Source organism: Chionomys nivalis, chromosome 13, assembly GCF_950005125.1.
Source record: "Chionomys nivalis chromosome 13, mChiNiv1.1, whole genome shotgun sequence".
Taxonomy (NCBI): Eukaryota; Metazoa; Chordata; class Mammalia; order Rodentia; family Cricetidae; genus Chionomys; species Chionomys nivalis.
The window spans coordinates 59,225,620-59,250,687 of NC_080098.1; the positions used below are offsets into that span (position 1 = coordinate 59,225,620).

Below are 25,068 nucleotides of genomic sequence, written 5' to 3' on the forward strand. Positions count from 1 at the left end.
TTCCCAGCATAGAAAATAAAGGGATAAACAAAGGAAGCATAAATAAATTTCTTTTAAAAAAGTATCATCTCTTAGCCAAGGCTGGTAATATCATATGCATAGGGCCAAGCTCTAGCTATGCTCATCAAATGTAAGATTATTATTTTAAAGTCTATAGTTTTAAGAAAGAAAAGAGGGGGTGGGTGGAGCCAAGCCCAGTAACCCAAGTTTATCATTCCACTGAAGCAGGAGGATTTCCATTCAGTGTCTGCACAGGCTAGAAAATGAATTCCAGGTCAACCTGGTCTACCTGGTGAGATCCTAGCTCAAAACAAAATGTAAAAGGAGGCTGGGGAGACAGTGACGGAGTGCCTGCCTAACATATGCAAGAAGGTCATAAATTCAATCCCTGCTGGGGGGATGAGATCGAGATGAGGACCACAGGCATCCCTCACTCTTTCTAAGAGTACAGACAGATTCATGAGTCTCACTTTAAAAGATTTCTTTCAATCTTCTTAAAAAATGTTTAGGAACAGGAATGTCACGTATATGGATACAGAAGAGTCACAGGGCACCTACGGAGGATCAGAGGACAACTTTGCAGAGTATGTTCTTTCCTTCCACTTTTGAGTAGGTTCCAGGGATCAAGTTATGTGGGATGTCCCTCTGTATGCTATGATTATGTTTTATTACCATTAATAAAGAAGCTGCTTTAGCCTGTGACAAGGGAGAATATAGCTAGGCAGGAAATCCAAGCAAAGATAAAGGGAAAAAGAAGGCAGAGTAAGAGAGACACAGGTAGCTACCAGAGAAGCAAGATGTGAGGTAACAAGTCATGAGCCTCTTGGTAAAATATGGAATAATAGTAATGAGTTAAGTCGTAAGAGCTAGTTAATAATAAGCTTGAGCTAACAGGTCAAACAGTTTGTAATTAATATTAAGCCTCAGAGTGGTTATTCAGGAACTGGTGGGCAGGAGAGAAACCTCCAGTTACAATCACACTCAGGTCTTCAGGCTTCTTGGCAAGTGCTTTTATCTACTGAGCCTTTGTGCTGATCCCCCAAACTTTAAAACTGGGTTATTTTGGGGGTGTGTGTGACAGGTTCTCACTATGTAGCTCCAGCTATCTGTCTTGGACCTCACTAAGTAGACACAAACTCAGAGATCTGCCTGCCTCTGCCTCAAGTGCTGGGATTAACGGCATATGTCAATATACCCTGCTAATTTTAAATCTTTGTAAGTTCAAAATCCTCAATGTTAACAAGATACTTATAACTCTAGAAGAAAACTGATATATTACTTAGAAGTTTTAAAGTTAGCAAGATTAGCTCTTGTTAGATTGTATTCCAACAATCTGATGATTCCATTTAACTGAAATGGAAAGTTGAATAAAGCCACACCCATCTACTCTCCAACAAGCAGTCAGCCAACTAATACCTTTCTGGAAACAGTAGGTCCCTTAAGAGATACTACTGAAAAACTCCCTGCAAAGCCTCCCCCATTAGCCTAGAAGACACACTTGCTACAAAGCTTGTTAGCTTTGCCATCTGGATACATCTCACCTCTTTTACTGCTCAGCCTTGTTAGCCCTGTTCTAGTCACACAGCTAGTTTATCTGGGCACTAACTGTAAGGGAAAGTTTGTCTTAGGCTGCTCAGTTCTTCCTCACTCTTTAGATATGAGCTCTATCTTTTCTGCCTCAAACACCAGCTAACTTCTCTGACTTGGTCTAACCTTGTTTTTACACACACTCCCAATAACACGCCTCTTTCCTATATGATGCTAACATACTAGCACTTATCTGTGATTATCATGGGCTTCCTACTCCAACTTAAAGTACTCCCTCCTGGACCCACATTCTAGACCCTGGCACCTACAACTATTCCACCTCAGAAATATTAAATTCTAACCAGTACTGTTCTACTACAACAAAATACATTCCTTAAAAACAAATTGGCTCACTTGCACTTAAATATGGGAATGGTGTTAGCAAAATAAAAACACCACTTGGTCTATAGCACAGTTTTTTTTTCAATACACTGATAAATTTTAAAAGCTTAGCAATATGCAAAGGCCCTGAGTAGAAAGAGCTAAGATTCCTACACAAGTATGTACAGTGCACAAAACCATCAGGACAACAATGTAAGGCCACTAAGGTTCCCTCTGTGATTGCAGACTCATGCATCTCACTTCCAGCACACATGTATAGCAGCATGAGAAGATAACAGTATGACAATTAGCATGAGAAAATTAGACCACAGTCACACAGGATGTGACTTTTATCAGCTTGAGTTCAGTATACAGTTTACTTTGCCTTTACTTAGTCTTCATTAGTTGGCAAAGTTACAGAGGTCAACACTTTCCCCTCTTCCCTGAGGTTATTTCAAACGCGTGGTACCCAGTTAAGATTATTTTATCAAGGTGGGTGTGGTGGTAAACATCTATAATGCCAGCACTTGGAAGATAAAGAAAATCAGGAGTTCAAAGTTGTTTTCAGCTACACAAAGTGAGCTCAAGGCCAGCCTAGGCTACTACGTAAGACCCTATCACAGTGGTTCTCCACCTTTCTAATGTTGTAACCCTTTTTAACAGTTTCTCATGCTGTGGTAACTCCCAAGCATAAAATTAATTTTCATTGTTACTTCATAACTGCAATTATGCTACTATTAAGAACCATAATGCAAATATCTGATATGCAAGACATCTGATATGTGACCCCAAAAGGGTTGTTTGACCCCAGAGGTCACGACCCATGGGTTGAGAATCATTCCCCTATCAAAAAGAACAGCAGAGAGGTGAGTGAAAAGAAGAAGGGAGGGAGAGGAAAATGAGAGAGGGGGGACAGGACCTAGACTACTGGGCCCAGTGGTGCTGGCCTGTCACCCAGCTACACAGAGTTCTGAAGGAGGAGGCTTGCAAATCAACAACTACTCACCAGCATGAACTGAGATTCTACTTTAAAAAAAAAAATTAATCACATTCTGCATTCTACACTGGGATTTTAGCTGTCTCCTAAATGACTTTTTAACTTGAGTTCACTATAGTTTTTGGTATTACAAAGTTCTATGGTTTGCCTAAGACCATGTATCCACAACTATATAGTAACACACAATGTATTTTCATTGTCCTAAAAATACCCTCCATGCTTTATCTATTTCACCTCATTCCTTGGACAATCAGTCTTTTTTAACTATCTCTACAGTTTTGCCCTTTCTACTTAAACCTTTTATTTTTCTGTTCACTTGTTTTTTGTTTTTTGGTTTTTTTTGTTTTGTTTTGTTTTGTTTTTTCTTCAAGACAGGGTCTCTCTGTGTACCTCTGGCTGTCCTCAAACTCACAGGGATCCACGTGCCTCTGCCTCCCTGAGTGCTGGAATTAAAGGCATGCACCACCACTGCCCGGCCTACTTAGACCTTTAAAACAGGTTGCTTTCACTTAGGAATATGTAAATCAAACTCATGCATGTCTATATGGACTGACAGCTCATTTCATTAGTGACTGATAACATCCAATGACAAACTTCTTACGTGTCTTGATCCTGTCACCATTACTTTAAGATATTTTGGTTGCTATCAGTTTTAAAGACCATGAATAAATTTGCTGCAAATATTTAAAGGCAGGGCAAGGGGTAAGCTCAGTGTAGTCTTGCCTATCATGCTCAATTTGGAGGGAGGGAATTAGTTCACATGCAAGTTTAAAGTTTCAGATGAGTAGATATGGTAAAAATTTATTTGGTTCTGTCAGAAACTGCCAAACCATTTCCAAAGTGGCTGTATCATTTTGTATTCACCCACTAACAATAACTTGGGTTTCTGTTATTAGGCATCCTCACCAACAACCGGCACACCGTCAGGCTTTTTTTTTTTTTTTTTTAAAGAGGCTTTTCATTTCAATTAACCAGGTGTCAAGCACTTACACCTTGAAGAATGAAGTCCAAGACCCAGGATCTAAGCCTGCAGAATCAGTCCCATGATACAGTGGCACAGATGTTGTGGGGACTGAATCAGGATTGTAGATCACTGAGTGTGACAGCCGCAGCTCTGCACTCTGCTGGCTCTTACCAAAGCTCACACTCTTAAGTGACTATGCCAGCCCCAAACTCCCGGGATCCTGTTATTTTTAAGCACAGTTGAGTAGAAAATAGGGTTTTCTCAGCAATGCATTTGTGGCACTGAAGCAGAAAAGCCTATTGTGTTCTTATACAACACTTTCTAAAGACTTCACTTCTAAACTTTATCTAATTCTCTGAATCTTTTCTTGGGGTTTTTCTTTCCTTTCCTCCCTCTTCTTCCAGGACAAGCTTATATGGGAATCTCTTCAAAGGCTTCAAAAGCCCTGGATTTTCTTCCTAAGACTATCCTTCCACCTCACCAACCAGGAAAGCTACAGCCATGGCCTTTTTTTTTTTTTTTTTTTTTTTGGTTTTTCGAGACAGGGTTTCTCTGTGACTTTGGAGCCTGTCCTGGAACTAGCTCTGTAGACCAGGCTGGTCTCGAACTCACAGAGATCCGCCTGCCTCTGCCTCCCGAGTGCTGGGATTAAAGGCGTGCGCCACCATCGCCCGGCCAGCCATGGCCTTTTATGGGTCTCACAGTTCACCTTCCCTGCTACCACCCGAGCAGTCGGCCTCTGCTGAGAAGTCTAACAAGGTGGCAAACAAACACTACTGCAAACTCAGAATACCACCTGCCTTTCCCAGGGCTACTAACGACATGTTCAGAAATCTCCCTCCAGTCAACCTGTTCCAATTATTCCAAAAGGCTCATCTACATCTTCTTCATTCACAGCAGAGTAAGTTCAGGGAGCCTATTTTGTGAAGAAAATGGGAGGCCATTAGATGTAATAGTCAGCTGTCCTTCTGCTATTCCAAAGTCCACATCAATTTAAGAATGCCACTACTACTGGAGGAACAGAAGGTTTTCTCCTCTCCAAGACCAGTCAACCACCTGTGTTTTGCATGCTCCTCCCAGCCTTGACCCCATCAGTCTGCAAGCTAAATACCTTCAGCCATTTTCTTTTTAATTTCACCTCAACCTTTAAGAGCACAGTATCCCTAAAATGTATACACTTTTCTCACAAAGTTCTGTACCTCTGTGTTAAAAACCATTGTCAGTATTGTATTAAGGCTGGTAGTGAATAATTTTTTTATTTCAAAGTAATAAAAAAGGCCTTGCTGCTATCAATTTTATTTATTAAATTTTTATAATTATTGAGACACCAAACCTTGAATTAAAATCATAGTCTCATCTTCGGCTTTACCCACAAACTAAATGAAGACTGACTTGGAAATGATACAACTGTTCCGAACGGTACGTTCAGATTTTAAGAAGTCTTGATTATGTGGGATTTTCATCTATCCTGATATCAGAATCTAGCCCTCAGCTAAAATGTAACCAATTACCAGTCATTAAAAACAGACAGCACTCAGGAGGAAGAGGCAGGCAGATCTCTGTGAGTTTGAGACCAACCTGACCTACAAGAGCAAGTTCCAGGACAGACTCCAAAGCTACAGGGTTTAAAAAACAAAATAATAATAATAATAAAAAAAAAACCAACCAGATCTTTTTCCCCTCAATTTTCTCAAGTGTGCTCTATGTGCCGTATCCTCTCTACTTGGACCCTTCCACACATATTGTTTCAATCCCTGCCACCTGGGTTTTGTTCTTATCATGAAACCCAAAACGCTCTCTCAAAGGCTACAATGATCTTATTCCAAATTCAGTAATGAATGGTCCAGGCCTATTCCATACACACTACACTATACACACACTAGGGCCTTTTCCACCTTTCTCATTCGCCCTGCTCAAGTCCTGTGACACTACCTCTCCTTCCACTCAGGTTCCTGGAAATGAATGGTTTCTTCCTGGGCCCCCACCTGCCTTTTAATGATGGATGCAGTACATGTTCTGCCTCTGCCATGGCTTTCTCACTCCATACACTCCAACACTTTCAGTTTCCACTACCACCTCAAGATGAGTCCTTAAATAGTCCTAACAGAGAGCCCTCTCTCTTCCCAAGCTTCAGGTGACTTACGCACCCTTCCTGGAAGACAGGACCCAGACTATGCTGTTGCTACTTCAGCTTGCATTTTGTAATTACTCCCAATCCAAACTAACTCAACACAGCTGTGAGGGGTTTGAGTGGCACTGTCCCTCACAGGTACATATGTTTGAAATTGGCTCCCAACTGTTAGAGCAATCTGGGAAAACTGTGGAACCTTTAAGAGGTAGCATCCACTGAGCTGGAAAAAGTGAGTGGCTGGGGGCAGAACAGAGGCCATCCCAGCTCTCCTTCAGTCTACTTCCTGATCCACAGTGATGTAAGCAAATAGCCCTCTCCACACCTGGCCTTCCCCACTGTAGAGGACTGCCTCCCCTCTCAAGAGTAGACAGAGTAAGTCAAACCTACCCCATGGGACTTCTGCCAGTTATTTTGTCACAGTGATGAGAAAGGTAACTAATCTTTCTCATCTGGTAACTAACCAGCACCCCATCTGAAGACTACCAGCTCACGTAGCAACAGCCCGTGAAAAGCTCTATCCAATAAACTAAGAATTAGCTCAGCAGACACCATAGGGCCCCAGGACTTCAAATGGGGAAGGAAAGATAAACCGGCCATGGGGGAGATCCAAAATCTGCAGCTGTGGTTGGGTCTCAACTACAGTGGATTTCCACTGCTGAGATCACTAAAAAGACCCTTGAGTCTGCTCCTCTTTAGGGCTTTTTCCCCTTTTCAGCATCTCCTGGTTTCCATTAAGATCTCAGATTAAAGTTCCCACTTCTGGAACCTAGTATGGTGGCATACACCTTTAATCCCAGTATTCAGAAAGATGAGAGGCAGGTGGATCTCTGTGAGTTCCAAGCCAGCCTGGTCTACATAGGAAGCTCCTGTTTCAGAAACAAATAAAATGTTCCCATTTTCACCTACCCCAAAGATATTGTGAGATAGCACTAACATCTTCCAACCTATTTGACTCAAGGTTTACTTTAAGATCTCAACAAAGCTAGAAAAAATGAGAGCAAGGACTTAGGCCTTGGTTTTCTCCATTATCCTTGATTTCTCCATTATTCCTCCTATCTCTATTACCTTTAAACTCTCACTTTATACATATATGTATATATATATTGGTCTTCTCTGCCCCTTCCACTGATCAAGACATTAAAGCAACAGTTTCCTAAAGAAACTGAATTTTTTTTGTCTTACACATTTGGATCTATATTTCAATCAGCTGTAAGGTCTGACAAAATAACAGTGTAACCCAGGCAGCTCCCACAGAATAAGGTCTCTAAGCCTTTGCTCTCATCTTTTAAGTTTTACCATTGAGCTTAACTTCTCCAAGAAACTACTCATGACTGAATCTCGAATTCAGTGGTTTTTCAACCTCAGAGGTTCGAATGACCCTTTCACAGAGATCCTGCGTATCAGATATTTACATTACGATTCTTAACAGTAGCACAGTTACAGTTACGAAGTAGCAATGAAATAAGTTTATGCTTGATGGACCTTCCCCCCACACACACACAACATGAAGACATATTGAAGGGTCACAGCATTAGGAAGGTTGAGAATCACTGCACCCCTTCCCAGGGTCAGTCTAAGTTAGATGCTCCTGTCTTCCACAGTATCCTCTAACATTTCCTTACTACTCCACTTTATGTCCTTTCTGTGAGGTCAAGACAGTATTTTAGTCATCTTTAAACCCAGAAACTAGTGCCAAGTAAACATGTAGAAATGAAATGAAAGCTTAAATGAAAGAATGAATGAGTAAACAAGGTATGCACACAAACCACAATTTTCTGCCCCATGGCAACTGCTCAATTATCATTACTGCTATCTAGTTTCTTCTGCGTATAATTATTAAATTCAACCAAAGCCAATTTATCAAAACCTTAGCAAAGATTCCCAGGGAAAACTCAGTTAGCTTTTAATTCTTTGATTTTTTGTTTTAATACAATATCTTGCTATGAAGGTTGGGTTGACCTAGAACTCCTACCTCTATCTCTCACATATTATGAGATTACAAGAGTTTACCACCATGCCCAGTAAAATTCCTTGATTTAAAGATCTCTTAAATCGCCCTGTGAGAATGACAGTTATCTTCCTTAATCACTTTTACTCTTATGATCTCTCACTGATCCTGGAACTGACTGTTCTCTGATTAATAAGTCCCCAAGATACACCTGTGTCCATATTCCCCCCTACATACACCTCAGGAGTTTCAGGCACACAATGACGCGCCCTGCTTTCTCGGGAGTGGTGGGGATCCGAACTCTGGTTCTCATGCTTATATAGCAAGCACTTTACCATCTTCTCAGCACCCCTATAATCCTTAATAGGCCCTTGTCCTTGTAAGCAAACATTTGTTAAAATATTTGTTCAGATTTAAGGAAAACAAGGTCAGCAAGACGGCTCAGTGAACAGGAGTGCTGTTCACAATCTAAATTCAATCCCTCAGCTCCCACAAGATAGAAAGAGAACAAACTTTGGAAGTTGTCCTCAGACCTTCACAAGTACATGTCCACAACACACAATCACACACAAGCCTGCATGCACACACATAAATAAAGAAAAAATACAAAAATTATGAGCAATTATATAAAAATTAATAACTTCAGGGACTTGGTTCAGCAATTCAAGAGAACTTCATGCTTTCCTAGGACCCAAGTTTGGTTCCTAGCACCCACACCAGGTGGCTCACAACTACCAGTAACTCACTCCAACTCCAGGGGATCCAATGCCCTCTTCTGAACACCAAGGCACATGCATTCAGGCATACATACCTCCCTACCCCCACACCCTACACACATAAAAACAGTATCTACTTAGAGATTTGAAAGCTGCTTCAATTAAAAGGTACAATTCACTATTCCATCACTTCCTCAAATTCAAGTTTCAGTTCTGGCGTCTGTATGAAGCATTTTAAATTAGGAGTATCAAGGAGTCCCAACTTTTCTGAAGCATGATTGCATTTCAGTTACCTTTTCCCCTAGAGGGAAGTGTCTTTGAGCACAACTGTCTTTTAGAAATGTGAAATTATCTCACACAAATGGAATGAAATAGTAAGAATAAAACAAAGATCACAAAATTTGGAGTCAGCAAAAACTTTTAAATTTTCTTTAAATTTTTAAAAGTTTATTTTACTTTATATGTAAAAATGTTTTGCCTGCATGCATGAATGCGTTCCTGATGCCCAAAAAGGTAAGAAGAGGGCATCAGATTCCTTGGAACTATAGTTACTTATGGATGGTTATGAGCCACCATGTGGGTGCTAGGAATTGAATCCAAGTCCACTGCAAGCTCAACAAGTGCTCTTAACAGCTGAGCCATCTCTTCAGCCCCAGAAAATTAATTTTTAATCCCGACTTGTGACTGAAAAAAATCTAACCTTCAGGTGCTCCCACTTTCCAGATCTACTTGTCTCTGTAAAGCATCCTGATAGTGATAGCGCACATGCTATCTGAACCCAATTTTCATTAAATGTTTCTTTAATAATTATTAAAAATAAAGTTATAATTACATCTAAACCTGTCACCTTAAAAATCAGTCAACATCAACAATTTTTGAAATAAGAGGACCATCTCGATAACAAATGTGTGATTGTTAAGTAAAAAGCCTCAAAAAAATTTTATATAAAGCCAGCAAGGTGGCTCAGTGGGTAAAGACTCCTGCGAACAAGTCTGATTGACAGGAACCTAGGACCCACATGGTGGAAATAGAGAACCTACTCCTAAAACTTGTCCTGTGAGATCCACATGTGCACCATGGAGCATCCGAGCACCCCACCCCACCTACCCACACAAAGAAAAAACTTAACGTACACTATTCTACACACACGGGGACTCTTCTGCAATTCAATTCATTTTATCTAGGTATCTGCTATTATTGACATGGGATCTTTAGGTCACTAAAGAAACTATTTCCATAATCAGCAATTCCGACTTAGAAAACATTTGTTCAGAGAAAAAGAAATCAAGATCATCATTCTTGGAAAACAAGTATGATTAATCTTTTAAAATTCTGTAATACAGAAAAAATGCCAATAGAATAACAATTTTGTGTTTAAAAGAAATCAAGGCAGTTCAAGGATACATTACATAAAACATCTATACTTATTTGTGACTTTTAAGTTTTATTATTCACTACCTACAACACTTCCTTTTTGCTACTAAGTCAAAGTTGCCCAGAATACTTGGTTTCCTCTCAAAAGACACACAGGAAAAATAGTAACAAAAGAAAACACACAGACTTTAAAATAATAAGACTAGATGAAGGTTTAGAAAAGAGACACTGTCTTTGTAACATGGGGAAATGAGAAACAAAGAGGAGATAAAAACAGGGAGAAAATATGACAACAACGAATCTGCTCTTCCAGAATGAATGGTTTATGTTTATAAAACAGAGATGTTTCCAGAAAGTGAATCTCCGTGTTACACAACAGAAAGTAATAAAAAGGCCAACAGGAAAAAATAATTACGACAACAGTACCATAATAGTCAAACCCCAACCACATAAACACACACTTGTCTCTGGCCCAGATGATTAATTTTACATAAAAGAAGTAAATACAACTAATCAAGGCATGTTATAATGTTAAATAAAGCCATAATCGTGAGTCTTAAGCTACCATGGAAATTTCCTTAGGGACTATGTAGCCCAACTCCCACATCACTCAGAAGAAACTGAGGCTCTCTTTTAACATACCTAATATTACCAGTGCCTGCCAGGACTCAGGAAACCTATGATTCTTTGTTCACTAATCTCCCCTACAGTCTCTGCTCTTAAAAGCTTTTTATTGACCATAAACCACAAATTTAAAATGATAAAGTTTTGTCAAATCTAACAAAAGCATTCTGGCAGCCAAAACAGAAGTAAACACTTCGTAACGTAGCACTCACTGTTCACACAAATTTGAAAACAAAATTAAGTAATAATCCAGGAAGAAATCAACAAAATGTCCTAACTAAAAGGGGAAAAAAAAAAACCTTCAGTATTTTGAAATTTTCAGCCACTTAGATCAAGGAACATAACGTTCGAAATAGTAAGCAGCACTTTTTTGGACCTATGGCAAGAATAAAAAGGAATGTTCAACAAGGCCTATCTTTGTGTAGTCTTTACAGCCAAATCATTCAGCAGATTTCTGCTGCCATACTCCTCTCCAATTAAATAGTAGCAGATTTATTAAGATTCTTATCAAACCCCAGTTCTGAATGCTTCCCGAATCTTCTCGCAAGGTTGTTTATATCCTTTTACATGCTTGTCACTAAGATCTGAAGACCCTTCCTTCAGAGCCAATCAAAAAGAACCTGCTCGGAATGTAAAAGCTCCTGCTTTTAGGTTTAGGGCCTGAAACACAGAATGTGCTTCCAAACTGACACCACTGCATTTATTTTTACCCCTTTCACGCAAGTAAACTTGACGCATGCCATCAATCTGAGCTACAATTCAAAAAATCCTTCCTGCCATTTATAATTTCCTATACAACCGATTTGCTTGAAGCTTTGTTTTAACCAAGGAAAAGTGGGGATGGGAGGGAGCAGTAGCCTAAGGTGCTTAGGTTGCTAACTGCAGGTGCAAAATAGGAGACAATTTTCTTCAGAATGCTAAATAACATGTTTGAAAACCCTTGTTTTCAACAAAACTTCATGTAACATCAACCCGGAAACACAGGGCATTTCCCACCCGGAGGGGCGGGTTTCTGCTCCCCGAATCCTAAGGTTTCCCTCTCACCCTCCCGGTTGCTTTCAATAAGGTGTAATGATGGCCAACTTGGGCCCCTTGTCCTTTTGTCCCCCTAGACAAGCTCTGGCCTAATTTGGGACAAATCCGCCACAGATCACGCCTCCCTCCCCCTTCCTGTGTATCTCTGCGCTCCCTTAATTAGAAACCGTACCTAGGAATCGTGCCTCTCACCCCCGCTGCGTAAGAAGAGACCGCTTGACCCTCCACCTGGAGAACAATGTAACCCAACTCCGGCCCGTAGATTATTCTCGGGGAAATCGGAAGGTGCGAGGTGTCCCGTCATCCCGGATTCCCCTCCAAGCGTCCAGCTCCCGGCCTAGGAATCCCACCTCCTCCCCACCTGGGGGACCCACTCTCACCTTCCCTCGCCCAGAGCCTCGCCCCGCACCGTCGGATCTCTCCGCGGGACCCCGCGCCCCGTACCTTTGTAGTGCACCCGCAGGTTGTTCTGCGAGAGGCCGATATAGCTGAACTTGTCCTTCGGGCTCCAGGACCGGGGCAACGGCGTCTCCTGCTCGTCCACGGCCGGGTAGAGGCGCTTCAGCCGCCGCTGCAGTTCCTTCTCCTGCTCGTTGAGGGCCGAGTCGCCGTGCGGGAAAGGGGCCGCGGCGCTGCTGCCCGCCGCCAGGCCCGGGGCCGGGACGCCTGAGGCCGAGCCGGGGCCCGCAGCCAAGCCGGGCGGCGCGTTGGCGGGGGCGGCCGCCGAGGCGGGGGGCGGCGGCGCGGCGGTGGCCGGGGGTGGCGGCGGCGGCGGATGGAGCAGCAGGGCGGCCGCCGCGGCCCCCAAACCTCCGCCGGGCGAGCCGGCCGGAGAAGAGCCGGCGCTGGCGGCCGCGGGCGCGGGTAGGGCGACTCCGGAGCCTGGGGCCCCGGCGGCGGGCGGCGGCGGCGGCTGCTGTTGCGGCGGTGGCGGCGGAGGCTGCCCGGACATCCCGGCCGCGACTCAGTCTGCGGCGGCTCCACTCGTCCCTGCTTCTTCCTACTGCTTCCCGGGGGCGCTGTGGCTGCTGCCGCCGGCACCAGGCGCCCAGTGTCCGCCCGCCCCGGAAGCAGGCGGCGGGCCGCGCGGCCCGGCGGAGCGCGGCGGTTGAGGCGACCGGCCGCGGGCGGGCAGGCAGGCGAGAGCGAAGGAGCGTTAACCCGGAGCTGACGGGCGCGCGGCCCGGGGGCGACGGGATGAGACGGCGAGGGACGTGGACGAGCTGGCGGACGGGCGCGCGGCCCGGGGCGACGCGGTGAAGCGGGGAAGCTGCGAAGGGTGCGGGCGGCCGCGACGGCCGCTGCTCTCGCGGCTGTTTCCCGGCGGGCGGGCGGGCGAGCGGCGCGAGACGCTGCGCGCGGGCGGCGCCAGGCGAAGGGGCGGGCCGCAGCGCGAGGGGCGGGCCGGGTGCGCGCGCGGACGCCTTCCTCGGTGGCCTAGGGCTGGCGGGCGCGGGCACGGTGCTCCGGTGGCCGCGGGACCCTCGCCCCCCGCTCGGCTGCCTGCACGTCCAGTCGTGTTGCCGTTCTCCCCCTCAGCCGCGGGGAGCCTGCGTCGCGCCCAGGCGAGAGCAATCGAGCTCCGCTGGGCCGCCGGGAGCTGAGCCCCGGGTTCCTAACGCCTGAACGCTAGCGGGTCAATAAAAGGGCCCCTAGAAACCATTTTTGAAGGCGAAGTCTCTCGCTTCAAATAGTGACTCTCTCACTAATTAATTAATTGGTTAGTTTATGAGGAGTCCGAGCGAACTTGATGGAGGGAAAGGCACGTTCGGAACACCAGCAAAGACCAGCGGATCGTCAAAGGGCAGGGACGCGAACTGCGTGTGCGTTTAGGAAGGGCTCCTGGAGACGTCAAAACATTTTCTAGGATTATTCATTCTCATCCTAGGCCTCTTTGTTAGATAGCAGAGATTATGCCCATGTTTTAACATTATTTACTGGGGTCAGCAGAGTTGGGTTTGGGGCTTTGTTTTTAAGGGACTTCCTACTTTGCAATTCTCGGTAGAGTGCTTGGTCAACTCATTTGGCACAATTTGTCATGTGTTGCTCTCTGACCCCCGCATAGCGTTACTATTCTGTGTTCACTACTTCCCTTTGTTTAGCTTACCCTTTCCTTAGGCGGCCAAAATCAGACTTCACACATGTCAGCTACATGATACAGATCCTGTTTGCTTCCCGAGATGATGATAATCATTGGGCCATATAAGCACGGAGTGTTCGGCTGAATGGAGAACTAGTTATTTTGTTTTTGAAGAGCATGGGTCAATGGTGATTTAATTGAAGACTCCCATAGCGCCTGGCCAGAACTTGCTGTCATTCTGCCTAATTTCCATCTTAAGTTACCCACACTAGACATTCCATTGTTCTTTATTTAAAAAAAAAAAAAAAAGCACGTAACTCTAAGCTATGGCTTGAATTCAAGTCACAGCACACTTACATAAGACCGTTGCATTTAAAGCACACTGAAAGTTTCATTTATATAAAATAGCAATGAGTTCAAGGGAAGCCATGTTCTTCTACATGTTGGTAGCCAAGTTAGAACATATGGGCTCCGAGCCTCATCAAACTTTCTTAAATGAGTCATCAAGATTTTACTCATGAGGGGCTGGAGAGATGGCTCAGAGGTTAAGAGCATTGCCTGCTCTTCCAGAGGTCCTGAGTTCAATTCCCAGCAACCACATGGTGGCTCACAACCATCTGTAATGAGATCTGATGCCCTCTTCTGGCCTGCAGGCGTACACACAGACAGAATATTGTATACATAATAAATAAATAAATAAATATTTAAAAAAATTTACTCATGAAAGGTACTAATCTTTTCTTTTTTGTCAGAACTTTTTACATATCCTAGGCATTGCTAAGGGAATAAAACTCTCTAAAACCTTGCTGGAAGCTTTTTCTTGGAGGGACTGGTGTCCTCCAGGCAGCCTCAATCAGCGAAATGTGAGAGGCCGCTATAAAATGCCACTTTCTCACAGCAGCAGAGGAAGAGAGCATTGGTGATACCAGTTTGGTGGATATTTATGGACCCAAAACTAACACACAAAACTAACCAGGCTAAGAGGATGGCCCAGTCGGTAGAGTGATTGCTGTACAAGCACGGAGACCTGAGTTCAAGCCCCGACACCTACATTAAAAAAAAAAAGTGGGATGTGGTGGTCCACACTTGTAATCACAGCGGAGAGGCAGAGACAAGAGGGTCCTTGGGACTCATGACCTGCAAATCTAGCCTAAAGCATGAGTTCCAGGACAATAAGGGGTCCCATTTCAAAAACTAAGGTGGACAATTCCTGAGGAAAAGGACCTGAAGCTGACGTCTGGCCTCTCTATATGTTTGGGAGCACACACACATACACCCTAAATAAGTAAACAGATAATAAATATAGAAGCCAAGCAACAAAGGCCAAGTGTGGAAATTTTAATGGGAGGTAAACGTATAGAACAAAAATGCCCAATGTGAGCAGACTAGCTGAAGAAATTATCTGGGTGCCACTTAATGGGATTATGGTTACAGGAGCACATACCGCGTAGCTGTAGTATTCTTCTTGAAAAGCCTCCCTTTCTGGCTGTGGAATTGCTAAAAGAGAGCCAAGCACTTAGATAAAGGCACCACTCCCCACCCCTTTCATATTAGTCGGTGGATCTCAGGCCCAATTTCAGACACTCCCTGGAGGCTGCTTCCACAGGCAGAGGCTTAAACAAAGATTTTATGGCCTTTTTAAAACGTGGTTTTACCGACACAGAAAAATGACTATGATGTGCTAAATGAAAAGAGGCTATCCAATAATTATAACACTGTCCAAATCGTTACCAAAAGACATGAAAGAACATCATAAAATGTTTCAATGACAGACAATTAAAATGTGTAATTAAAAATAAATTATTACAAAATATTATAATTGTAATAGACAACTGGTAAAAATCCATTAGCCACGAACTTGATCACTCTTCTTGGGCCTAGAGTATTCCATCTTTATCATATATTACTACAATATTTCTGTTCATTCACGTCTACTGAGTTTCTCAGGAACAAACAGCAAGAGCCAGATCTGGTTATCCTAAGCAGACCGAGAACCTAATGGAAACAAATTGAATGGCTCTCAGAATTGATCAGAAATCTGGACAACCAGAGGGACAAAGGTCAAGAAGATTAGGCCCAGGCCCTGAACAGACACAGAAGTCACCCCCAAATATGAGCACTCTCTGCTCTCTGATTTCTGATTCTCATCTCCACACCACTCATCCGATACATTTCAAAGCAGGCAAGCACACATCTCCTGCCCATGCCAGTAACTGCCAATAGACAGACAGACAGCTTAATCCAAGTGTCATAGGTATGCTAGCTTAGTAGGGATAGTATCAGCTCAGGATAGCCCTGCAGTGGCTGTAGTCCTCACAGTCCATCCTCCAGAGAGTACTCATTGAGTATCTGATGTCTCACTTTCTGACTATGGCCTGAGGTCGAGTAGTCAAAAACATACTGCCCTGGTGGGAAGAGGACCCTTTAGAGGGTCTTCAGTATCAGGAAAGAGCTTCAGACACTGGTCAGCTTCACGTATGTCCATAACATCCTTCCTTCTATGTACTGAAAGTTGGCACAAAATGTGTGCCAAGATCTAGAATATGAGTTTATGGTTTGTATTAGTTATCAGTTGCTGGGTAACAAACACCCCCAAATTTAGTGGCTTAAAAATTTGTTATTGAACAGTATCTATGAAGCAAGTTTCTTCTGTCTTAGTTACTATTCTATTGCTGTGAAGAAACACCATGACCAAGGCAACTCATATAAAAGAAAGTATTTAAACTGGGGGCTTGCTCACAACTTTAGAAAGTTAGTTCATGATCACCAAGGCAGGAAGCATGCAGTCAAGCATTGTGCTAGAGAAGTAACTGAGAACTCACAATTCGATCTGAAAGTTGTAGGCAGAGAGAGAGAAAGAGAGCCTGACCCCAGTGACACACCTCCTCCAACAAGGACACCTCCTAATCCTTTTCAAACCATTCCTCTAACTAGGGACCAGTTAAGCACTCAAACATATGATCCTATGGGGGCCATTCTCATTCAAACCACCACACCCTCCCTGCTTCAGATCCTGTACTAGGTGTTTGTGTGTCAACTTAGCACGACTAGAATCATCAGTGAGGAAGTTCAGTTTGTTACCCACAATATATGCAACACTCATACCCACAATGTACACTGCACTTCTATCCTAGATGGCCTCGTGGCATTTCTGCACCTAGCCTGTGACCAAAACAAACAAACAAATGCCAATAGCTATTCCAAGGGAGGGGACTACAGCAAGAAGAGGTTCAAACTGGGGTTAGCTTTCAGTTTGTGTTTATTAAGCTACTGTTACACACATAGAATGCTGTGTTGGGTATGGAAGAAAAGAAGAGAAGAAAAGGGGATTGTTGTGTGATATTTTGATCGCATTCTGACAATAAAGTTTGCTTTGAATCAGAGGGTGGAGCTAGCTACTAGCTAACCAAAATTAACCATAGAGGTTTTGGAGGACTGAGGACAGAGAGATAGGAAGTAGTGGGGGGGGCACTAAGAGAGGATCTCAGTCCTTTTGGATGGAGGAATAGAAGAGATAGGAGGTCACTGGTTGCTTTTCTGCCACGTCTCTGATTATTCAGGTTCTTACCCCATATCTGACTCCCGATATTTTTTTATTGGTAAAGAATAAATAAATGCAACAGGGCAGGCAATAGTGATGTCAGTCAGTGCATCAGGTCTTGAGAAACAAAGACTGAAAGCCAGCTGATGCTCCTTAGAAACACGTGCTTCTAGTCCAGAGGCAGATGGACCATGGTCTAAAGATGGAGGGTTCTGCCATCTGAGTTGCCGCGCTGTCTCAGACAGAACACATAGGTGGTACTGTTGGTGACTGCCACACACCAAAGGACAGTGTTGCAGAGGTCCAGGGCTCAAGGCAAAAAGGGTCTGCTGAATCACATGGGACAATGCAAACATGCTGTTTCATAGTCATGATTTTTTTGTTGTTGTTTTTGTGATTGTTTCTCTCTAGCTTTGGAGCCTGTCCTGGAACTAGCTCTTGTAGACCAGGCTGGCCTCGAACTCACAGACATCCACCTGCCTCTGCCTCCAGAGTGTTGGGATTAAAAGCGTGTGCCACCACTGCCTGACTCATATAAGTTTTTTAAATGGTTATAATTCAGGGTTCATGAAGTAAAATCCATGTGGAAAACCAGATATTTTAAAGGAAACTACATGTTTCATTCATCTGCTCTTGAAGATGTTAGACAAAAAATACAATTTTGGAGGAAATAATTTGCATTAATAATGATTTGACAAGCGAATACAGTCTCAACCTCCTGATTACCCTATTATTATTTTTCTCTCCAAACTCCTGTGACTTTTCTCTGACTTGGCAAAACTTATACCCTCTTTTCCACGTTAATGTCTATGTTCCTCTTACTTATTGCTAACTGACAAACAGGATGCTTTAAAATGGAGCATGTGCCACAGAGGGCAGACAGGAAGAACACATCTCCTCCCTAGTGCTTCTGGGTCAAAGGTCAAGTTCACCACAGAATTGTAGGCAAGGAAAACTGACCCAGAAAGTCTTGAGCCCCAGGGAAAGGCACCTGCCATCCTTGGAGGTGCCATAGTTAAATGACTGTTCTCTTGTGCAGGCAGCCAAAGGCATATTTAGGAAGGATGACAGAGGAAAGGGGACACAGGAGCCAAAAATAGACAGGGTAGGGACTAGAGAAAATGATGGTGCTTTAGGGCCATGATAAATAGCTCTCCGAAGTGCCAGATATCATGGGGCTATAACTTGCCTACCCACTGTGGGTTGGCCCAAAAAGTGGCCTGCATGCCTTTCATCAACCATCCAGTGCCAATCGGGTGAAATACACAAGCGAGGAGCACACAGATGGGGGGCCACTGGAAAATGAACCCAAGGCGTGATGTTTGCTCTACCACTGAGCTACAATCCTAGACCCTAGGGCTAAAATGCATTAGTTTGGTTTCATTTTGCTTTGTGTTTTTCAGAAACAATATCTCTCTGCAGTCCATATCCTGGAACTGCCTTAGCCCCTTGAGTATGGTGATTACAAGACACCAGACAGGGCACAAAACACCATTTTTGAAATAACTTACCATCCTTGCCATTAAGAAGTGTGTAATTTGTGGGAAAGAATGTTACTTACACAATCAACTTTTCAGAGTATATGAAAAGTGCCCTAATAAAAGCAATAGTGTCAGGGAAGCCAGGTATACTGGTGACTGTCCATCTCCTCAGAACTGGGAGACTGAGACAAGAAGGTCATGAGTTCAAGGGCAGCTCGGGCCACAAAGCAAACCAAAATGCCATGTGTGTCGGACTAATATCACAGGAGAAAAGTATTCTCCAGCCTAACCCGTTATTTTGAGTGACATGAATTAATTCAGGTTTTTTGAGTGTTGTTTACAGCATGGAGATAACTGATTTTTGAAAGTCAGGACGCCTTCAGAGAAGGCACAGAATTGACTTGTGGTCGGAGTAGCACGGTCTGAAGTGATTTAGTGAGGCCATTTCAGAACTAATTTGCTTCATTATGACTATATATGCTTGGGAAGGCTTTAACAAGTTTGTTTGTTTCCTGTAAGCAGCTTCAAAGATTCATAAGGAGAAATATGTTCAGCAATGTGTGAGGCCTTCAGATTTCAAAGATGTTAAAACATCTGTATCTTTAAAACGATAAGGCTCTTTCAAATCCTTCAGTTGTTTTTCTGCTTCAGGTCCAGGTATATAACTTAGAAATGGACATCAATTATCTAAAGACCAGTAGCGCTTGCTGTGGAATTACTGGTAACCCAGGGTCCCTCAGATACACCCTTTATCATTGTCCCCATGGAAACAAGCTATAGGTGGTATGTGTGATAGATAAATTGTTCCACACGGGGCTTTGATATTCATGGGAGACCCAGGTCTCACTGAATTTTATGCCACCCCATGAAATTCAGCCAGTGTGATGGGTGTGCCTGACACAAAGGCTCTCTGGCACCCGGTGTTGCATGGCTGGTAGTTGACTCAACAGCCAAGGACATGCTTCCATGCAGGGCACCATCCTCTCTACCCATGGGATCCTAGGCGCTTGGTAAAATTATGGCAAGGGCATTCTGAATTGCTTCTAAAGTTGGTGTGAACAGAGGTGTTCCATGTGAGTGCAAGTACTGCCCTTATTCGATTTGGGGATTCTCTAGAGTTTGTTTTTTGAGGGTGTTGTGTTATATGGTTTTGTTTGCAACACCCTTCCTGTGCAGCCTAGCCTGGATTGAAACTTGGGAATCCTCCTGCCTCTACCTTTCAAGTGCTGGATTTAGATGGGCATGAGCTTTCCTGGTTATATTCTTTTTCTTTCCTGTGTTCATGTGTGTGTGTGTGTATACATGTGTGAGTATCTACATGTGCTTGCATGTAAAAGTCTGAAGGTGAGCTTGATCACTCTTTATTGAGCCAGATTTGCTCGCTGAACATAGATCTCACCTACTCCAACTCGTCTAGATAGTCAGCTTACCCAGGGCATCCCATATCTCTGCCTCATGAGTGGTGGAAATTACATGTGGCCACCAGGCCTGCCCACCTTTTATGTGGGTTCTAGGGATCTAAACATGCTTGAACCCCATGCACTTTATCTACTGAGCCACCTTTCCATTCTTCCCCCTGATTATATATACAGATCAAATATATACATTCAAATATACAGATCCCTTTTCCCTTTGTGTCATCTCTCTCTCTCTCTCTCTCTCTCTCTCTCTCTCTCTCTCACACACACACACACACACACACACACACACACACTTCAAAGTGTCCCCCCAAAAGATGTCCATCTCAAACACTTAGAACTTGGGACAGGGGCTTGGTGGATGTGTTTGTGTTCATCTTGGAAGGGGACAAAGTTGTCTTGTGAACTCTGAGTCCCATAGTAGGTGACACTGTGAATAAGGTAGAAGGCAATTTGAGAGAGAAAATAGAAGAGACACGTTTGTCGCTGTTCTGTGACCATGACAAAAACCCCATGCCCAGCGCAACTTATAAAAGAAAGCATTTAATTTGGGGCTCACAGTTCCAGAGGGTTAGCGTTCATGACCATCTTGGTGGGGCATGGCAGCAGGCAGGCAGGCATGACCCTGGGGCAGTCGCTGAGAGCACACATCTCATCCACAGTCAGGAAGCAGAGAGAGTTAGCTGGAAATGAATGACGTGAGCCTTTGAAACCTCGAAATCCACCCTCCAGTGACACACCTACTCCAACAAGACCATATCACCTAATTAATCCTTCCCCAAAACAGATCCACCAACTTCAGAACAAGCATTTTAATATGAACACTTGGGGACCAAGCTCATTCAAGCCACCACATACACCAGCGGTCCTCAGCCTTCCTAATGCTGCGACCTTTAATACAGTTAGTTCCTCATGTGGTGATAACTCACAACCATAAAATTTTATTTTGTTGTTACTTCAGAACTGTAATTTAGTTACTGCTTTGAATCATAATATAACTATCTGACACGCAGGATCTGACATGGGATCCCTGTGAAAGGGTGGTCCACCCCCACCCAAGCGGTCATGACCCACAAGTTGAGAACCACTGACATACATAGAGGAAAAGGACCAGCCTGGTCTACAAGAGCTAGTTCCAGGACAGGCTCCAAAACCACAGAGAAACCCTGTCTCGAAAAACCAAAAAAAAACAAACAAACAAACAAACAAAAAAACCATAGAGGAAAAGGTCATGGCAAGGTGGGGCGGACGGAGATGTGGTCACAGCCGGGACATGCTCCAGCCACCCAACCGGGAGGAAGCAAAGAATGATTCTCCCTACAGTGCTGGATCGAATAGAGCTCTGAGACCGTCTTGATTTTGGCTGTCCAGCCTTCTGAGCTATATAGCAGAGTAAGGATCCGTCACAGTATCTGTTAAGGAGGGCATAGAAAACCAGAATACAGACGAGAACACCTCATGTTGTGTAGGGCCAGGGCTGGGGAGGCAACATTGTGAGAACGTTAAGTGCACAATGTTGTGGAAGGTAAAGTGAAGGAATAGCCGTATTTCCCATCAGAGCTGTAATGCCTTTCGTTTAAATGTATCTTTTTGTAAGACACAGAGGGAAGAGTGCCACATAAATTATAAAACCCAATGAGACAAACTGAGTCTCTTTCTTGTCGTATATTCTCCCCCCTCCCCGCAACTCCTCCACATTTCAGACAGGTTATGTAAGTATCTAGGCTAGTGGGAAAGTAATTGTCTGATGGAGTTACGAACTGGGATATATCATGGTCTCTTAGGACACTATCAGAAGGTCGCTGCTGAAGCACGGGTTTTCACCTTTGAACCCTTAAATGCCTCACGCCACGTCAACCCACTTACAAACCCAGCCTCCCCAGGATAGGATCCCGTGCTCCAGACCAGGTCCCCAACACTGGAGTCTGCAGTGGAATGTCTGATATAAGTGGTTGGGAGAGGGCTCCCAAATTCCTCCTGAAGAAAGGAAAAGAAGCAGGATCGTGAGCTGTGGGGAGCCGTGGAGCCGGGCTCAGACAGACACTCAGACAGTCCGCCTTCAGCCTCCCTGCAGGGAGCTCATGAGCACAGATGCATCACACAATTGTCCCTCCTCCCAGAGTAAGAGCCCAAAGCCTTATAACCTGTACTAATTACTCATTAGCTGCCATACTGCTCCCTCGGGGGGGGGGGGGACACAACATCCCAGAATGTGTGGGATAAGAAACCATTGGCAACCAGCACTCCCAAAAGCCTTCAGATGGGGACTGCTCAGAGCACCAAGGGCTTCAATCGGGTATGTGTCTCCTACTTTCAACATGTTTTTTCTTAAAAAAAACATTCTGTGTCTAATTTTTAATATCATCTCAAAGAGTCATTTGCTTAAGAAATGTATGAGAGAAAAGTCATAAGAAAAAAAGAGACATATCACTGGATGTAGTTGGAATTACATCAGGGAGATACATTCAGCAAATATGTTCACATTTTCAGACAGTCACCAGCTTTTTAAAATGCGAGTTGAAAAAGGAGCTCAAGTCCGTAAATTTGTGTGTTGGCTAATCTTGGTTGTCATTTAACCCACCTAACAAGAGGGAAACTCAACGGAGGAATCACCATCAGGTTCGCCGTGGGCATAGCTGTGGGGCCATTTTCTCCATTTCTAATTGGTGTAGAATGGACCAGCCCACTGTGGGCCATAGGTATGTTCCTTGGGCCAGTGAGCCTGGCTCTGTGTAAGCAAGGCAGCTGAACCTCAGCGGAGGAGAAAGCCAGGAAGCAGCATGGTTCTGCGGTTTCCACATTGGTTCCTGCCTTCAGAGTCCTGCTTTGACTTCCCTTAGCAATGGACTGTGACACAGACATAAAGCCAGACAAACCCTTTCCTCCCCCAACTGGTTATTGGTCACAACAACAGAAAGCAAACTAGGTTGTGCCCGGACGCTTTGCCCAGGCCTGTTTGGTTCTGAGGTCTGTATGCCTTGTTCTTCTCTCCGCCAGCCACATACGGGTTTGTCTGCGCTTCCGCGGCTGATCTCAGTCTGTACTGACTCAGTAGGTACAAGTCACATGCGCTTATTGCTTTTTAAGTGTGTCGTTTCTTGTTGCTGCCTCGCAGACACGTGATTGCTTGCTCTCCCGGAGGCAGTGTTCTATTTAACCACTGCCGAAGCTCTAAGAATGCTGCGGAGGCACCATCTCCAACAGGAATCGCAAATGCAAATGCTTCGGATAACTCCTGTGCGAGAGTGAACCGTGCCAGGTATAATAACAAACTGACGGGCATGAAGTCGTAAATCAGAGTGCTTACAATACTATACAGGACAAGCAAAACACCTGTGTGAGGAAGAGCTGGCCCATGGGTCACCGCCGGGTGGCCTAAAGGCTCTGAACTCCCAGATCTGGAAATGCCAACCAATTACAGATGTCGTAGTTCTGTCTTCTGTTGGCCTGGGTCACCACGGAGCGCAAAGCTATCATTACTTGTCTCTACCTACCTTGGCTAAAACAAACCACCAGATTCTCTAGGCCTGCTGCCCCATCCTGAAGAACCAGAACCAAGAATCTGGGGACACTCCCTGCCTCACCCAGGGAAGTCTGAGTCATAGGGGCAACTGAGTAATACCATAACACCTTGTAAGAGTGGGTTTTTCTTATAGCGCTCCTTAAGCACTTTCTGGTGATGTGGACAAGTTTGTTCCACGAAGCTTGATTCCAGGGCTTTCTAATAAACACAATGAATTTTGTTTGTTTGTTGTTTTCTTTCCATCCTGAGGATGAGTTTTTTCATGGTTTGATTATGAAGCAAGATTACATAAGGTCCCAAAACAAATGTTAAAATGGATGTGAAGAAATCAGCCCCCTTTACATTTTCTCAAAGGCTTAAACATAGACTCACATATGACTCAGTCTACTCCTAGGTATCTGCCCAAGAGAGAACATATGCCCACATATCATCTTACACATATTCATAGCAGCATTTTCACAGTAGCCCAGAAGGAGACAACTGGAATGTCTATCCGTGATGGAATGGGAAAATCCAATTTTTTTTAAAGATTTATTTATTTATTTATTTATTTATTTATTAAGCATACAATGTTCTGCTGGCATATAAGGCACCAGGTCTCATTACAGATGGCTGTGAGCTACCATGTGGTTGCTGGGAATTGAACTCAGGATCTCTGAGCCATCTCTCCAGCCCTAAATTCAATGTTAAATAGCCACACAATGGGACTTTATACAGCAATGTAAAGGAATGACGTTCTGACGAACATTACAACATGGGTGTACTTTAAAAGTACAATATGGCAGGGCGGTGGTGGCGCACGCCTTTAATCCCAGCACTTGGGAGGCAGAGGCAGGCGGATCTCTGTGAGTTCCAGCCTGGTCTACAAGAGCTAGTTCCAGGACAGGCTCCAAAACCACAGAGAAATCCTGTCTCAAAAAACCAAAAAAAAAAAAAAAAAGTACAATATGAAGGGAAGGACACTCATCATGAAAGATCACATGATTTTCATCTGTTTGAAATCTTCAGGTTAGGCAGCCTCTGGAGATGCAAAGCAGATTTGTGATTGCCAGAAGCTGGAAGAGGAAGGAATGGGGGGCAAGTGGATATGGGATTTCTCTCTCTCTCTTTTCTTTTTTTGTTTTTTTGAGACGGGTTTCTCTGTGTAACAGTCTCGGCTGCTGTGGAACACCCTCTGTAGACCAGGCTGGCCTTGAACTCACAGAGATCTGCCTGCCTCTGCCTCCCAAGTACTGGGATTAAAGGAGTGCGCCACCACCTGGTGGATGTGGGAATTCTTTTGCAGGGGTGAAAGGCTGCGAGTGCATTGTGTTAGTGATTGTGTAATC

General features: G+C 44.1%; 1 protein-coding gene across 1 annotated transcript in view; it reads right to left on the reverse strand.

Moving 5' to 3' along the window:
• Positions 1-12,799, reverse strand: part of Ranbp9 (RAN binding protein 9) — an 85,005-nt gene extending 72,206 nt beyond the window's left edge. The window contains exon 1 of the mRNA XM_057786929.1: positions 12,142-12,799. Within this exon, the coding sequence (XP_057642912.1) occupies positions 12,142-12,649 (508 nt within the window). The 5' untranslated portion in view covers positions 12,650-12,799. The remainder of the gene's footprint in view (positions 1-12,141) is intronic.
• Between the last annotated feature and the right edge of the window lie 12,269 nt (positions 12,800-25,068).